The sequence below is a fragment of the Rhinoderma darwinii genome, chromosome 4 (assembly GCF_050947455.1).
Source record: "Rhinoderma darwinii isolate aRhiDar2 chromosome 4, aRhiDar2.hap1, whole genome shotgun sequence".
Lineage (NCBI taxonomy): Eukaryota > Metazoa > Chordata > Amphibia > Anura > Rhinodermatidae > Rhinoderma > Rhinoderma darwinii.
In genome coordinates, this window is record NC_134690.1 from 266,551,286 (window position 1) to 266,568,718 (window position 17,433).

At 43.3% G+C, this 17,433-nt stretch overlaps 1 protein-coding gene across 1 annotated transcript in view; it reads left to right on the forward strand.

Moving 5' to 3' along the window:
* The window catches only part of LOC142759834 (adenylosuccinate synthetase isozyme 2), a 69,902-nt gene extending 56,485 nt beyond the window's left edge, over positions 1–13,417 (forward strand). Inside the window, exons 12-13 of the mRNA XM_075862455.1 lie at positions 10,834–10,983; positions 13,050–13,417. Of these exons, the coding sequence (XP_075718570.1) occupies positions 10,834–10,983; positions 13,050–13,102 (203 nt within the window). The 3' untranslated portion in view covers positions 13,103–13,417. The remainder of the gene's footprint in view (positions 1–10,833; positions 10,984–13,049) is intronic.
* The last annotated feature ends 4,016 nt before the right edge of the window (positions 13,418–17,433 follow it).

Consider the following 17,433-nt stretch of genomic DNA (forward strand, 5'->3'; position numbering starts at 1 on the left):
GCAAGAGGGGGGGGGGGCTGGTGCCGCCATCTGCAAGAGGGGGGGGGGCTGGTGCCGCCATCTGCAAGAGGGGGGGGGGCTGGTGCCGCCATCTGCAAGAGGGGGGGGGGCTGGTGCCGCCATCTGCAAGAGGGGGGGGGCTGGTGCCGCCATCTGCAAGAGGGGGGGGGGGCTGGTGCCGCCATCTGCAAGAGGGGGGGGGGCTGGTGCCGCCATCTGCAAGAGGGGGGGGGCTGGTGCCGCCATCTGCAAGAGGGGGGGGGGCTGGTGCCGCCATCTGCAAGAGGGGGGGGGGGGCTGGTGCCGTCTGCAAGGGGGGGGCTGGTGCCGCCGTCTGCAAGAGTGGGGGGGCTGGTGCCGCCGTCTGCAAGAGTGGGGGGGCTGGTGCCGCTGTCTGCAAGGACCTCACTGTAGTATGCTCCAATAGCGCTGTAGCGCATCCCCCCCCCCCTTATCTTCATAGGGAATCCTGTCTCTCCTGATTAGCCGGTCTCCTCACATGACCGCTGGCGGCCGATTGCGGAGCTCTGCTGGCTTCAGCGTTCCCCTCGGCCAACCATTTAGACTGACGTTGCTGGGAACACAGTACCTCCTGAACAGAGCTGCTGCTTCTTGCCTCGGGAGGACTTCTGAACTTGAAAGCGGGTAGGATCAATCAGCCTTTGCTTCCCTATTCCCCCTACAGGTGCCTTAGCCTGCAGGCGCTGAGTCAGATTTCCTAAGTGAACATACTTATTCAGTCCGTTACAGTTCTCTAGCAGCGCTAGGTGAAGCAGCCATTACTCCCTAATTGAGAGTATTCCTTGCAACGCATTTTGAGTGATCTTCCTTTTCACTACTTCAGTGCTAATTTGAGTAACATTCTCTACTGCCATGTCTGACCCTAACGAACCCTCACACCAGACTATCTTTGCCATTTATTATGCATTCTCAAAATGAATTACTAAACTTTCTTTGGTCAGTATACTACCTTATGTGATGCATGCTGACCTTTTAGTAAAATGCCTGCGGCCTCTGCACACCTGCCACCCCCAGTGTTAATCACCGCTGGTGTGATGGGTGTGGATCTGGAATGGGCTAACTCCCTTTTCCGGACGGTTTATGAACATTACTCAGTCCATCTAAGGTACCATGGCTGCCACCCCCCTCCCGACTCCTTGTTCTGCCCATTCTCATATGGATTCCCCATCCAGGTCTTCCCCTTGTGATTGACCCCACAAGAGCTTCTCACTTTCACTGTACTCTGCTGTTTTACCTCCCCATATGGGCCTAAAATCAGGTCTGGCATCTTCTCCTAGAAAGGTTTGGGGTGACTGAATTATCGGACTCGGTTGGTAGGGTTTCGACCCCTCTTCCCACCTCGATGGAGGTGCTAATTAGAGCTGTCTGTGACACACTTCCGGTCACTGATTCTGCACTTTCCACTGACTAACTAGAGGGTATTGTCTTTAACCCCTTAAGGACGCAGCCTAGTTTTGGCCTTAAGGCTCAGAGCCCATTTTTCAAATCTGACATATTTCACTTTATGTGGTAATAACGTCGGAATGCTTAAACCTACCCAAGCGATTCTGAGATTGTTTTCTCGTGACACATTGGGCTTCATGTTCGTGGTAAAATTTGGTCGATATATTCAGTGTTTATTGGTGAAAAATTGCAAAATTTAGAGAAAATTTTGAAAAAATTGCATTGTTCAGAATTTAAATGCATCTGCTTGTAAAACAGACGGTTATACCACCCCAAATAGTTACTAGTTCACATTTGCCATATGTCTACTTTAGATTGGCATCGTTTTTTGAACATTCTTTTATTTTTCTTGGACGTTACAAGGCTTAGAACATAAACAGCAATTTCTCATATTTTTAAGAAAATTTCAAAAGCCTTTTTTTTAAGGTACCTCTTGAGTTCTGAAGTGGCTTTGTGGGGCCTATGTATTAGAAACCCTGATAAAACACCCCATTTTAAAAACTAGACCCCTCAAAGTATTCAAAACAGCAGTTAGAAAGTTTTTTAACCCTTCAGGCATTTCACAGGAATTAAAGCAAAGTGGAGGTGAAATTTGCAAATTTCATTTTTCTTGCTGAATTTCAATTTTATTCATTTTTTTTTCTGTAACAAAGAAGGTTTTACCAGAGAAACACTACTATATATGTATTGTCCAGATTCTGCCGTTTTTAGAAATGTCCCACATGTGGCCCTACTGCGCTCGTGGACTAAAAGACAAGCCCTAGAAGCAAAGAAGCACCTAGTGCATTTTGAGTCCTCTTTTTTATTAGAATATATTTTAGGCAGCATGCCAGGTTTGAAGAGGTGTTGAGGTGTCAAAACAGTAGGAATCCCCCAATAGTGACCCCATTTTGTAAACTACACCCCTCAAGGAATTCATTTAGGGTTGTTGTTACCATTTTGACCGCACATTTTTTTCACAGCACGTATTTGAATTGGGCTCTGAAATGAAAAAAATTTCATTTTTTCCAATAAAATGTCATTTGTGATCAAAATTTCTTATTTTCACAGGGAACAAAATACCCCATTTTGTTGCCCAATTTGTCCTTAGTGTGGCAGTACCCCATTTGTGGTGATAAACTGCCGTTTGGGCCCATGGGAGGGCTCAGAAGGAAAGGAGCGCTATATGTTTGTTGGAGTCCAGATTTTGTTGGATTGGTTTTCGGGTGCCATGTCGCATTTGCAGAGCCTCAGAGGTATCAAAGCAATGGAAACCCACCAAAAGTGACCCCATTTTGGAAACTACACCCCTCAAGGAATTCATTTATGGTTGTTGTTAGCATTTTGACCGCACAGTTTTTTCACAGCACCTATTTCAATTGGGCTGTGACATTAAAAAAATGTCATTTTTTCCAATAAGATGTAATTTTTTACCAAAATTTCTTATTTTCACAGGGAACAAAATACTCAATTTTGTTGCCCAATTTCTCCTGAGTGCATCAATACCCCATTTGTGGCAATAAACTGCCGTTTGGGCCCATGGGAGGCCTCAGAAGGGAAGGAGCGCTGTGTGTTCTTTGGAGTACAGATTTTGCTGGTTTGGTTTTCGTGTGCCATGTCGCATTTGCAGAGCCCCAGAGGTATCAAAGCAATGGAAACCCACCAGAAGTGACCCCATTTTGGAAACTACACCCCTCAAGGAATTCATTTATGGGTAATGTGACCATTTAGACCCCATAGTTTCTTCACAGAACTTATTTGAATTGGGCTGGGAATTTAAAAAAAATATATTTTTTCCAATAATATGTCATTTTAGCTCAAAAATTCTTATTTTCACAAGAAACAAAATACCCCATTCTGTTGCGCAATTTGTTCTGAGTGCCGCAATACCCCATTTGTTGTGATAAACTGCCGTTTGGGCCCATGGGAGGGCTCAGAAGGAAAGGACCACCATTTGGCCTACTCGGGATTTTCTAGTGCGAAGTCATGTATGCAGAAGCCCCTGAGGTACCAGTACAGTTGAAACCCGCAAGAAGTGACCCCGTTTTAAAAACTACACCCTTAAGGCATTCATCTAGAGGTGTAGTGGCCATTTTGACCGGAGACCTACACCCCATAAACTGTAATGTGGGTTCTCCCGGGTATGGCAATACCCTACATGTGGCTGTTATCAGCTGCCTGGACACACAGCAGGGCCCAGAGGGGAAAGACTAGGGGGGATAAGCTGTGCGGAGTGCATCAGGGTAAGTAAAATTGGGGTAAATTATAAACCAAGGGATGTATGATAAATTTTAAAACACTCATACAGAGCTCTGGTTATTCGGGACACGTGTCACATTGATATATTGTGTCATCCCTTATCGCCCTCTTATAGCAGACTTTGCACCTCTTTTGACTTTTTCCCTTCTTGCCAGTTTGGGGAACTTCCCCTGGAAAGTGTTGCCCTGGTACGATGCGTGTGGGCTCGCTTCCAGAAGTACTGGGTGCCCCCCCTTCTTGGTCCCTAAAGATTAGGTTCTTGATAATCACCTCTTGAAATTCCAGGAAAGTTCCCGTCTGGCCTGCACATCGACGTAGCACGTACGCATTGTACAAAGCCATCTATATGATGTTCCCGGCCAGCTTCTTATACCACACCGCATGGCGCTGTAGGGCTTCAGGGCTTGATCTTACAAGTCCATCACTCCCATGTACCTATTGTAGTCCAGGATGCAGTCTGGTTTGGGGGTGGCCTTTCCTTCATATATCCTAAACCTGTAGGTATACCCTGATGCACTCTCGCAGCTTATACATCTTCACGCCATACCTTGCCCTCTTACCCGGAAGGTACTCGCAGAATTGAACCCTCCCTTTAAAATGTACCAGGGACTCATCAATAGAAATACACTTCTCGGGGGTGTATGCTTGGGAAAACCGGGCACTGGAACGGTCTAATAAGGGTCTCCGTTTAGACAAACGGTCAAAACTGGGGTCATCTCGGGGTGGGCACGGCTCATTATCAGTATAATGTAAGAAGCGAAGTATTGCCTCATTTATTTATTTTTTTAGGTTCCAGTTCAGTTCTGAAGTTGCTTTGAGGGGCCCATATATTAGAAACCCCTATCAAATACCCCATTTTAGAAACTAGACCCCTCAAAGTATTCACAACAGCATGTAGAAAGTTTATGAACCCTTTAGGTGTTTCACAAAAATTTAGAGCAAAGTAGAGGTGAAATTTCCTTTTTTTTTTTGTCAGAAAATCCTCTTGATAACATTTTTTTTATAACACAAAAGGATTTATCAGCGAAACGCAAATTAATACGTATTGCCCAGATTCTGCAGTTTAGAGAAATATCCCACATGTGGCCCTTGGGCGGTAATGGACGGAAGCATCGGCCTCCGAAGCAAAGGAGCACCTAGTGGATTTTGAGGCCTCTTTTTTATTAGGCACCATGTCCGGTTTGAAGAGGTCTTGTGGTGCCAAAACATTGGGAACCCCCCAAAAGTGACCCCAATTTGGAAACTAGACCCCTTGAGGAATCCATTGTAGTTTTCTTGGGGTGCATGCGGCTTTTTGATCAGTTTTTATTCTATTTTTAGATGGCGTGGTGACTAAAAAACAGCAATTCTACTATTGTTTTTTTTTCGTTTTTTTTTACAGCGTTCACCGTGCGCTATAAATGACATATTCACTTTATTCTGCGGGGCGATACGATTACGGCGATACCAGATGTTTATAGTTTTTTTTTATGTCTTATGGCGTTTGCACAATAAAATACGTTTTGTAAACAATCATTCACTTTTTGTGTTACCATGTTGTAAGAGCCATAACGTTTTTATTTTTCAATCAATAAAGCCGTGCGAGGACTTATTTTTTGCGTAACGAACTGGAGTTTTGATCAGTACCATTTTTAGGTACATGCGACTTTTTGATCTCTTTTTATTCCATTTTTTGGGAGGTGAAGTGACCAAAGAATTGTGATTGTGGTTCGGTTTATTATTATTTTATTTTACGGCGTTCACCGTGCGGGATAAATAATGAAATAATTTTGTAGTTCAGGCCGTTACGGACGCGGCAATACCAATTATGTATAGTTTATTTGTTTGTTTATATATTTTTATTAATAATAAAGGACTGATCAGGGAAAAGGGGGGATTTTTACTTTTATTACTTTTAAATCTTTTATTTTCTAATTTTTACACATCTTTTTTTAACTTTTTTTTCACTTTATTACTTTGTCCCACTAGGGGACATGAGGGCAGGAGGCTCTGGTCGCTATTCTAATACACTGCACTACATGCGTAGTGCAGTGTATTAGAACTGTCAGCTACTCACTGACAGCAAGCATAGTGGGTCCTGACGTTGTCAGGACCCACTAGGCTTCCGTCTATGGCATAGCCGGACGCCATTGTTTGGTGTCCGGTTGCCATAGTCACCATCGCCGGCCGCTATCGCGTAGCAGGCCGGCGATGGCAGCTTAACCCCTAAAAAGCCGCGATCTCTATAGAACGCGGCTTTTAAGGGGTTAATCAGCGGGGACACAGCGATCGGTCCCCGCTGTAGGAGCTGCGGCAGCTGCTGAACAAGACAGCAGCGTCACAGCTCCTGTATGTGTCGGGAGGACGGCCGAAACGGCCGTTACTCCCGAGACGTACTATTACGGCATGGAGCGCGAACTATACAGCTGCCATGACGTAATAGTACGTCAAGGAGCGGGAAGGGGTTAAGGAATGGAAGCACCCATTTAAGAGGGCACTTCTTCCACACGGGTACAGACTCTGGCAGTAGATCCTCTGCTTTCTCGTCTATCCAAGGCTACTACTTCGCCAATGGCGGAATCAATTTCCGTCAAGGATACCCTGGATCACCGCGTGGACTCTTTTGCTAAAATTAACTTTGAGACCTGCCAGGATCAGAAGGCTAAACCTTCCTTCAAGACCTGGTGCCCCTGACCTTCATCTACAAAGGTTAGAACCGGCAAGGCCACTTCTGCCTGATGGTGCACGCTCACTTGACTTGCTTTTGGTGGGGGGGGGGGGGGCAGACTTCTGAACTTCAGAGAAGTCTGGCTCACTTTTCAGATCCCTGGTTCAGGAGGTGGTATCTACGGGGTACAAAATTGAAAGAAGCGCTCTGGTGGGAGGCTGGCACATTTGATCTGCTGTTTCCGTCCCCATCAAAGGTGAAATTTTATTTTTTTTCATGCAATCAACTGCTTCATCAGGGGATCATCATTCTAATACCCTTTAATCAAAGGTTCCAGGGGTTTTCTTCCAACCTTTTTGTCCCCAAAGGACGGTTTGTATCGGCCCATACTGGACCTCCAGCTCCTCAACGTGCACGTTCGGGCCCATCATTTTCCGATGGAATGCCTCCGATCTGTCATTGCTTCCGTGGAACAGGGGGAATATCCCTCTTCTGTCAACGTCAAGGACGCGTATCTACATGTCCCTATCTGCCCTTCCCACCAGCGCTTCCTGTGTTTTGCGGTACTGACTTGTCATTACAAATGTATGGCCCTCCCCTTTTGGCCTGGCCACGACCTTGCAAGTGTTTACCAAAGTACTCTCTGTTTCGATGGCACTCCTTCACAACAGGGGTTGTCGGACACCTGGATGACATCCTAATCAAATCTCACTCCAAGGGGGAGAACCAGAGGGCCCTCCAGATCCGTCTGGACATGGAGTCTGTTCGGTTGGATCATCAACCGGTCCATGTCTTGCCTATCTCCTTCACAGCAGATTGTGGTTTTCTTTGGGGGAGGGGTCGTCTTCAGCACTCACTCGGCGAAGGTGACCCTTCCTCTGGAACATCATTCTTCAGCACAGGATTCGCTCTTTACAGATGGCGGTGCCGACTTCACTCAGTCTCTGCATGTGGGTGCTCGGCACCATGGTGGCCTCTATCAAGACCATTTCATTTGCACAGTTTCACACGCGTCCACTACAGAGAGCGATCCTCTCTTGGTGGGACAGGTCCTTGCAATCTTTCGATCAGAAATTCCTCCTTACCCTCAAGGTCAATCGATCGCTTCTGTGGCGGATCACTTCTCTGGCCATTCCCTGGGGGTGCCCCTTCCTCTCACTGAACTGGCTGATCCTACCTGGATGCCAGCCTCAACTGAGTGGGGGGGGGGCACCATTCAGAATCTCACTGCTCAGGGGCTTTGGTCTCCACAGCAATCTTACTTTCCCATCAAGATCCCTAGAGTTCAGAGCCATCTTTCTGTGTCTCCTGCACTGGGCTCAGTGCCACAGTGATGACTGAGGCATCCAGGATCCTGGTCTCATCTGAAGCTCATGCTCCGACTCACAGCGGTTCACATTCCCGTGGTTGACAAGTGGGTCGCAGACTTCCTCAGTCACCAAATGGTGGGTCCCGGGGAGTGGTCTAGTCACCAAGATGTCTTCGATCAGATTTGTCTCAGGTGGGGTCGTCTGCACGTGGACTTGTTGGCCTCCAGGTTCCCTGATTAATCTCCCGAGCTCCGAATCCAGAGGCCTGCGCTGTGGATGCTCTTGTGGCGTCATAGTCTGACCTCAGTCTCTAGTACGTCTTCACTCTCCTACTGCGGCTCCTCCGACTGCTTAATGCAGAAAGGATTCCTGCCATTCTGGTGGCTCCGGATTGACCACAGCACTGTTGGTACGCGTACCTTGTGTCCCTGTTGGCCGACTTTCCGTGGCCCTTACCTCTCCATCCTGACCTTCTCCCTCATGAACCTCTCTTCCACGCTTAACGGCATGGCTATGGAGGCCACCATTCTGAGGGCTCATGGTTTTTCGGAGAGTTTTATCCTCACTATCATTCGGGCCAGAAAATCTTATTCAGCGCGCATCGTTCATCGTACATGGAAGGTTTGCCTTGGTTGGTGTGAGGAGCGCAAGCGCACCCCCCCGCCTTGCATTTTCCCTTGTACAGAATTATATTCTTTCTACAGCAGTGTTTGTATCTCGGTTTAGCTCTCAGCTCCCTGAATGGGCATGTATGGTCCCTTTCCATTTTGTTTGGTCGTCCCCTGGCGTCTAAAGCGAACATTAAGCCTTTTTTGCAGGCGGCGGCTCATGCGTTGTCTCTTCACCCTTTTATTGTCCTCCGATTCCCTCGTGGGATCTAAATTTGGTCTTGGGGTCAATTGCAAAACATCCATTTGAACCTTTTGAGAGAGATCTGTATTTTTGTTTTTTTTGTGTCTTGGAAGGTGTTTTTTCTGGTTGCTGTGACCTCCCATCCGAAGGGTCCATGTGTTGGCAACTCTCGTCGTTCTTTGTTTGACTCTTCACCAAGACAAGGTGGTGCTCCGCATGGCGCTTTTTTTTTTTTTTTGCCTAAAGTGGTTTTGGCCTTCCACATGAATGAGGATATTGTATTGCTGTCATTTTGTCCTTCTCACAGTCATCCGAGGTGGAAATTCCCTCTACAACCTGGATGTTGTCTGTGCTCTGTGCATTTACCTTTCTATCAAAGCTTCCTTCCGGCGGTCCGATTCACTCTTCATCCTGAGGATTCAAGGAAGGGTTTGGTGGCCTCTAAGGCCACCATTGTTTGGTGGATTAGAATGATTGTTCGTGAGGCTTAGTGTGTTTTGGAGGGTTCCCCCATTCTGGGTCATGGCCCACTCTACCAGAGCGGTTGGGGCTTTCTGAACTGTGTTCCATCAGCCCTTCAATTGTGCAAGGTGGCCACCTGGTCTTCTCTGCCCACTTTATTTTCTAGTTCTACCCGGTGCATACCTTCGCCTCTGCAGACTTTTCTCTGGGTTGCAAGTTATCTGAGTTAGCTGACCATATCCTGTGTTCTGTTCCCACCCCTGGTGACTGCTCTAGGACATCCCACGGTTTGTCTTCCCCAATTTAACAAGAAAAGTGTTGTTGTTTTTTTTTTTTGAGTACTCCACCGTAAAATCCTTTTCTTGCCCAGTGCATTGGGGGACACCGCTCCCATCTAATTTTTTTTGCGGTTGTCTGTTTGAGAAATCCCTCTCGTGTTTGACATACATATCTTTCCTTGTTTCTCCTCCTACTGCTTGTAGACACTGAACAGCTCCTTGTGTGTGAGCAGGGTATAACCCGAAAGTCTTTTTATTTTTTTTATGGTGTCAAGCCTCCTAGTGGCAACAGCATATACCCAGTCTTTCCCCCAATGAACTGGACAAGTGAAGGATTTTACAGGGAGTACTAAAAAAAAAAAAAAATCCTGTTTTTTGGCACAGGCTTACAAGCCCTGCCAAGAAGTGTTAGGGTATGTGCACATGAGAACTGGCTTTTACGTCTGAAAAGACAGACTGTTTTCAGGAGAAAACAGCTCCGTCGTTTCAGACGTAAAAGCTCCTCCTCGCATTTTGCGAGGCGTCTTTGACGCCCGTAATCTTGAGCTGTTCTTCATTGACTTCAATGAAAAACGGCTCAAATTACGTTTCAAAGAAGTGTCCTGCACTTCTTTGACAAGGCAGTCATTTTACGCGTCGTCGTTTCACAGCTGTCAAACGACGACGCGTAAATGACAGGTCGTCGGCACAGTACGTCGGCAAACCCATTCAAATGAATGGGCAGATGTTTGCCGACGTATTGTAGCCGTATTTTCAGACGTAAATCGAGGCATAATACGCCTCGTTTACGCCTGAAAATAGGTCGTGTGAACCCAGCCTTAGCTATGTATGCGGTTACTTTGAGTGTGCTTAACGCTTGCCTTTCCTTTATGCTACGTGTCAAATTTTAATATGAGGCTGTCCACTGTGTTACCAGCCAGTGACACTTGGTGTTTCATGTTTACAGTGTCAAATGGAGAAGAGTTGACAAAAGAGCCTTTCTTTCTTCGTGTCAAATTTGACATCCGCAAACGAAGATAGTGGGACTTTACTGGTTTTTTAGTTTTTTTTTTTTTTTTGTTTTTTTTTATACATAGATTTATATTGCTGGAACTGTAATCTATAGTTGGTTCTGCACTTTTTTTTCAAATAGTTAGACCAGATGCCTGGATTGTCTTCCAAAAAAACAGGTCTGATCGGAATAGGATATACATACAAATATGTGGTAGGTGCTTCGGAGCTAGTATCAGCTGTTTGTTATAACTAGCCATATAAGGGTGATTATACACACGTCTGAAAAAAATCAATTCCATACTTGTGAATGGGGCTGTTTCTGCTGCATGTGCACAAACTTCTGCAGGGCCCATTTAGATGAATGGGATAGTCACAGAAACTTCTGCAACCAATCTGCCACATGTGAATTCACCCTAACTGCATCAGCTGCAAAAGCAATCTCAAAATATTTAGGCCGGAATAGAAATATGACTCAAAGTGACAGCTGGTGGCATGTGTACCATTATGTTCAGGGCCCATTTTAATCAGTACATGAAAGGGTTTTGCAACTGTTTGGACTTAACAATTGCTTTTGTGCAACACTTTACAGCAAATCAAGAAGTATTAAATAGAGTGGAGGTTGAATATGAAACGCTCCCTGGATGGAAAAGCGACACATCTAAGGCAAGAACATTTGAAGACCTGCCTGAGAATGCAAAGAAATATGTTCATTTCGTAGAGCAATCGCTTGGCATTCCAAGTAAGTTAACCTGTTTTTGTCTAAAGGTTGCCTAACTTAATTTACTTAATATTGGATTGTGCATGAAGCTATTAATGGTCAGTTCAGTGAGTATTCTTGAGTATTGGCAGGACACGATTATAGATTTACAATGATCCAAAAATGGGCCGGCACTCCGTGAGTAGCGTGGTGCGTTGGAAAGGGAAACACCCACGATAAATTGTAAAACACATTCTTAGCTTTCTTTTCTGCTTCTTTAAGATGCGTTTTGGCTTAAACTCAGCCTTTCTCAATCAGATCTGAAATGAAGCAAAAAAAGAAAGCGATTTATAGATTTAGACATGAGATGCCAATATTCTTAGCCGCCTTACTTTAGGCAGACTTTAAATAAATTAGAAATAAAAGTCTTATTCACGTAGTAGTGTGGAAAATGGGTATTCGTTACCTCTATTGCAAGTTTAAAAACTATAATTTCACCACTTACTAGTGTCGGTTTTGCTCTGATATGCTGTAAAATTGACTGAACATCAATCTAAAATCACATTTGTAGCTGTTGTACATTTTATGATTATGGGTGGTGATCCTGGTAGCACGGGTCATTTTTTATTTTTGGCTTATGTTATACATTATCTGACGTAGATCTGTGTTGGTCAGTCTGTCTTTTACAGAGGACTGCTGATATTAGATATAATGCATATTAGTAGAGGAATTTCAAAGTAATGGGGTTAACCAGGGAATTACCATATTTTTTGGACTATTAGACACAGTTTTCAACTTAGAATCTGAGCTGTAATCTTCTACTGCATCTTATTTTCTAAAGGCAAACAGATTCCAGGAGCAGGAGACTGAGCTCCCAGCTTCAAAGGTCCTTGCAGTGCAGTCTAATGGCAGCAGCATGTCCTATGCTGTATGTAAAAATCTGATATCTGTGTGTATGATGTGACTGTTCAGTGAGCAGAGTTCTGTCATCTCACTGTTCAGTGAGCAAATAACAAATAAGTAAATCTGTGAAGGTACTGATCTGCAAGGACCTTCTAGCACCGCCCCCTCCTATGTACAGAGCATCAAGAAGAGCAGATTCAACACCATTAACCCCTGCCTCTCCACACCTATGTCTGGTGAGATCAGGGGAGGCTGAGCGCACTATAGCTGCCAATAGCTTGTATTTCTGGGTCTGACATTATGGGGCACTGTGGCTGGCATTGTATTGGGGGCACTGGGGTACCCTATTGTCTCAATATTACCCAGGAAATGTACAGTTAAAGGCAGAACTTTTTTTTTTTTTTTCTCTCCTTTTATGCTACAATTTATGGGTGCATCTTATGGTCCAGTGCGTCCTATAGTCCGTAAAATACGGTAGTTTACAAGATGCCTTTATATGTGACTACGGCCTTATTCACACGACTGTGTTCGGTCATGTGAATAAAGCATTAGGAGAATATTTTAAAACCATTAATCTTTTTACAAGGGTCTAACTGCAGAGTGTAGGCTGGGGCTACCCACAGACTTTTTCCAATTTCTACTGTCCAGCAACTTTCCCAATCTCTTATTTTATTTTTCTATCCCATGTCTTGTCTTGATGTTTTGTGTAACAATTGCATGAAAAATGTCTTTGAACTCCATGTTTAGTGGGAAAGATTTTTTTTATGTCCATGGTGAGCTTAGACCATCGATGTTACGAATTGTTTCAAGGATCTATATAAATGTATACGTAATTGGAGTAAATTGCAGTGCTTGTTTATTTCATATTGCACCTTATTTTTTAAGTCCCGCTTAATGTAATTGGTAAATAGTGCTTGCGGGTCTATATCTGGAGTATCGCTTCCTTAGCAAATCCCGAACATTCTTCTGTATTCGTAGATCTACAGACTTCCCTCTAGCTGCACACCTGCTCAGTCTAGACTATATATTTTGCTGGACCGTGGGCATTTTGAATAACATATTGGACATTGCTATAAAATCAATATTATATTAGCAGTTATTTCACGATGGAGCTAAACTTTATATGCATTTTCAATATTTTCTAGAGTATTACTAGTAATTGTTAAATACACAAACGTTAATTTTATATATTTCTCTTTTTGCAGTTAAATGGATTGGAGTTGGAAAATCTAGAGAATCAATGATTCAATGTTTCTGAGAAAATGCACGTTTCTCCTACATGGACCTCATTTTACAATAGTAGATTTTGACTTGAACAATGGAGATCTAAGGGAATGGATATGGGTTGGGGGGAAAAAAGCAACTTATTCTTTTTCTGGAACTATGTGATTGGGATATTAAATAATATTATTGTACTTGTCTTAAGAACACCTTTTCTGTATGTGTCAGTTTTGTTATATACTACTGTTTGAGAAGAATTATACTATTCAAAACGAGATAAAGATTATCATTTATTTTTTCCTCTTTAAAGGAACACTAAACCTAGAAATGATTAAAAGTAAACCGAAGAAAACTTGTCCCCAGTGTTTGTTTCAGGAGCTGCAGAAAATCCTGCAGTCTGACAAACGGTTTGTAGAAAACTTGCAGAGAAATGGGTGTTAATTTCCTTCTATTCTCTTCCATTTACGGCAGTCAGGCGACTAAGGGGGTTGGGTTTAAACTAAAGCGAGGGACTTAGCCTTCCTGGTCTCCTATTGCAGCCAGTTGCCTTACAGCGAGACACAAATGTTAGTGAATAGCTGATCTGGGACATTGCAATCAAAACAGTAAAATTCTTTATATTTCACAGTGAGACATCATCTCAAGGTATAGGAAAAATACTGTGTATTTTCTATACTTGGTGTTCCTTTTTAAGGTAACCATGTATCCATATACTATTTTGTTATCTTTTATTTTAAGATCAACATTTACAGTCGCTTGCTATACTAGAAGTGTGATTATTTTCTATAGCTATGCATTCAGTGCAATGCCTTTAAAAAAAAAAGTCAACCTCAGAAGTACTTCTTAGTTCTATTAGAATGATGTTACAAATTACCAAAGTAAATTAACTTTTGCAAAATAATGAATGAACTATTTTTTATTTTTTTTTTTGTTAGTAGGTAACTTATGCTATATATACACTTTTTACTTTATTTAAGGCCAGTTTCACACAGCTGTAATATGGCTGCATTTTGAAGTTTGTATTATGGCCGCAACACATGTACCCCATATGGTTCCATTAAACTTAGATCACCAAAAATTCTCGTTGGAGCAATTTGCTTGGCTACGAGCTGCAATTACAAATGTGATCGCTCGATCAGTAATTTCACTTTTATTGTGGATCTTTTTATTTATATATATATATATATATATATATATATATATATATATATATATATATATATATATACAAATAGATCCAGCAGCACCAGTATTGTGTTGGTGCAGGCCAGCGGGAGCAGACCAAGATCCCAATTCTATACGATACAAAAACCAGGCAGCACTTCAAGGTGAAACAAGAGGGTACTTTATTGTCCCATAGACAGCAACGTTTCAGCTCCTTCCACTGGAGCCTTTCTCAAGCATATATATATATATATATATCGAACACTGGCTAATTATCAATTGCTCAAACTAACAAATCTTAATGACAATTGGCCAGTGTAAAGGGCCTCTAAAGCAGAGCAATCTAAAAGGTGAGGGTAGTAATACAATACGTTGTATTAATCTATTGTACATACCTAATTTTAGTCAGGAAATACAATAAGTATCCCTAAGAAATGCATTTATAAGTGAATGGTAGAAGTTGGTTTGAGGAAGAGCTTTCTATATAATAGAAAATATTGACAGCATGTGATTCCTTGAGTGTGTGAGGCACTGGTCAGGAAAATATAAGAGCTTTTAGATTATCAGTGGGATGGCGAAAGAAAGAAAATTAATGTAAGACAGTGTGGCATTATTCAGATGGCTCAGTAGGATGTCTATCTAAAAAACAACAACAACTTTTAACCGTGTGCTACTTGCCCTTTGGCGTACAATACCTATTAAAGGGGTTGTCCACTTTCTGAAAATTGATGACCTATCCACCGGATAGGTCATCATTATATGATCGGTGCGTATCCGACTTCTGGACCCCGCACCGATTCGCATCTCTGGCTGCCTCCGTGCACCGGATGTTTTGGAAGGGGATGCAGTAGTTGGAGCCGGAAGCGGATGGCTCCAACCACTGCATAGCGACTGTTCGGTGGAACTGCAGCTCTGCTCCTATTCACTCAATACTGCAGCTCGGCTGCTGTTCTTTGACAGGAGCCATCTGCTTTCGGCAACATCGTCCAGCAGCCAGAGTGCCGGATCGGTGGGGGGTCTGGATGTTGGACACGTACCGATCATATACTAATGACCTATCCAGTGTATAGTTTGTCCGTTTTCAGAAAGTTGAAAACCCATTTAAGTGTTTCAATTTTGTTCTATTTTATGAATATAATTTTTGTATTGGGCTCTCACAGTGGAAAGCATTTGCAGTGGCTTGTAGGTATGCTGCAGATATTTATTGCAATGCAAAGTGTGAAATCTAGCCAAATCCACATGTCGATTGTGAATTTTGCAGCTTTAGGATGTGTTCACATCAGCATTCGACTGCGCTATTGATTCCGTCCAAAAAATACTGAAACCTTACAGAACGGAGTCCAACTGAAACAATTGGCAACGGAAACATTACCATTGAAATCAATGGTAATGCAAACTGAAGCCATGGTTTCAGTTTGCCTTTCCATTGATGGGTTCCTCCGACGGAAAGCTCTGATGGAACCCATCAACGGAAAGCGAACGCTAATGTGAACAGGCCCTTAAACGATATGGAAAACGTTTTGAAGACTGTTTTAGTGGGGAAAAAAATTGTGTTGGGTGCAACTTTTTAATTGTTTGTTTTTCTTTTTGAGATACAGCTTCTAGCTTGCGCTGAAACCGGAATCGGTCAGGTCAGCGGGACGGACGCCTTCGGTGACCGTAGGTCCAGTGTGTCTGACATGCAGGCTACATCTATTATCGATAACATCGAAGTCATGAACACGCAGGATACACTGACACTGAAGCAGTCCATCCTGCTGATAGAAGCTGTATCTCAAAACATAATATATTTTTTTTTAAATAAAAACGAATCAAAAAGTTGCGCTAAAAGCTATAGTCATTGTTTTATTAAAGTCCATGGTTTCCATATCCTTTAACCCCTTCCCTCCTCTGCCATTTTTTGTATTTTCATTTGTGGTTTTCCTCCCCACCTTCCAAAAGCTATAATTTATATTTTTCAGTCTATATTGCCGTATGAGCTTGTTTTTTGCGGGACACGTTGTAGTTTTTCATGACACCATTTATTGCACCGCATAATGTACTGGGAGGCTGAAAAAAAATTATTTGTGGGGTGAAATGGGCAAAAAACAGCGATTACGTCATTTTTTGGGGGTTTTGTTTTTACGGCATCAGGTGGTAAAAACGACATATTCACCTTATTCGATTGATACGATTACGGCGATACCAAATTTGTGTTACCACTTTTAACCCCTTCCCGCTCCTGGACGTACGATTAGGTCATGGCAGCTGTATCGTTCGCGCTTCATGACCTAATAGTACGTCACGGGAGTAACGGCCGTTTCGGCCGTCCTCCCGACACATACAGGAGCTGTGACAGCTGCGGTCTTGTACAGCAGCTGTCACAGCTCCTACAGCGGGGACCGATCGCTGTGTCCCCGCTGATTAACCCCTTAAAAGCCACGTTCTATAGAGATCGCGGCTTTTTAGGGGTTAAGCTGCCATCGCCGGCCTGCTACACGGTAGCGCCCGGCGATGGTGACTATGGCTTCCGGCTATGCCATAGACTGAAGCCTAGTGGGTCCTGACAAAGTCAGGACCCACTATGCTTGCTGTCAGTGAGTAGCTGACAGTTCTAATACACTGCACTACACATGTAGTGCAGTGTATTAGAATTGCGATCAGGGCCTCCTGCCCTCAAGTCCCCTAGTGGGACAAAGTAATAAAGTAAAAAAAAAGATGTGTAAAAATAAAAGTAAAAATCCCCCTTTTTACCTTATCAGTCATTCATTATTAATAAAAATATATAAACAAACAAACTATACATAATTGGTATCGCCGCGTCCGTAATGGCCTGAACTACAAAATTATTTCGTTATTTATCCCGCACGGTGCACGCCGCAAAAGAAAATAATAATAAACCGTACCACAATCACAATTGTTTGGTCACTTCACCTCCCAAAAAATGGAATAAAAAGAGATCAAAAAGTCGCATGTACCTAAAAATGGTACTGATCGAAACTACAGTTCGTTACGCAAAAAATAAGTCCTCGCACGGCTTTATTGATTGAAAAATAAAAAAGTTCTGGCGCTTAAATCCTTTTGTGTTATAAAAAAAATGGTATAAAGAGGATTTTCTGACAAAAAAAAAAATGTCAATTTCACCTCTACTTTGCGCTAAATTTCCGTGAAACACCTAAAGGGTTCATAAACTTTCTAAATGCTGTTGTGAATACTTTGAGGGGT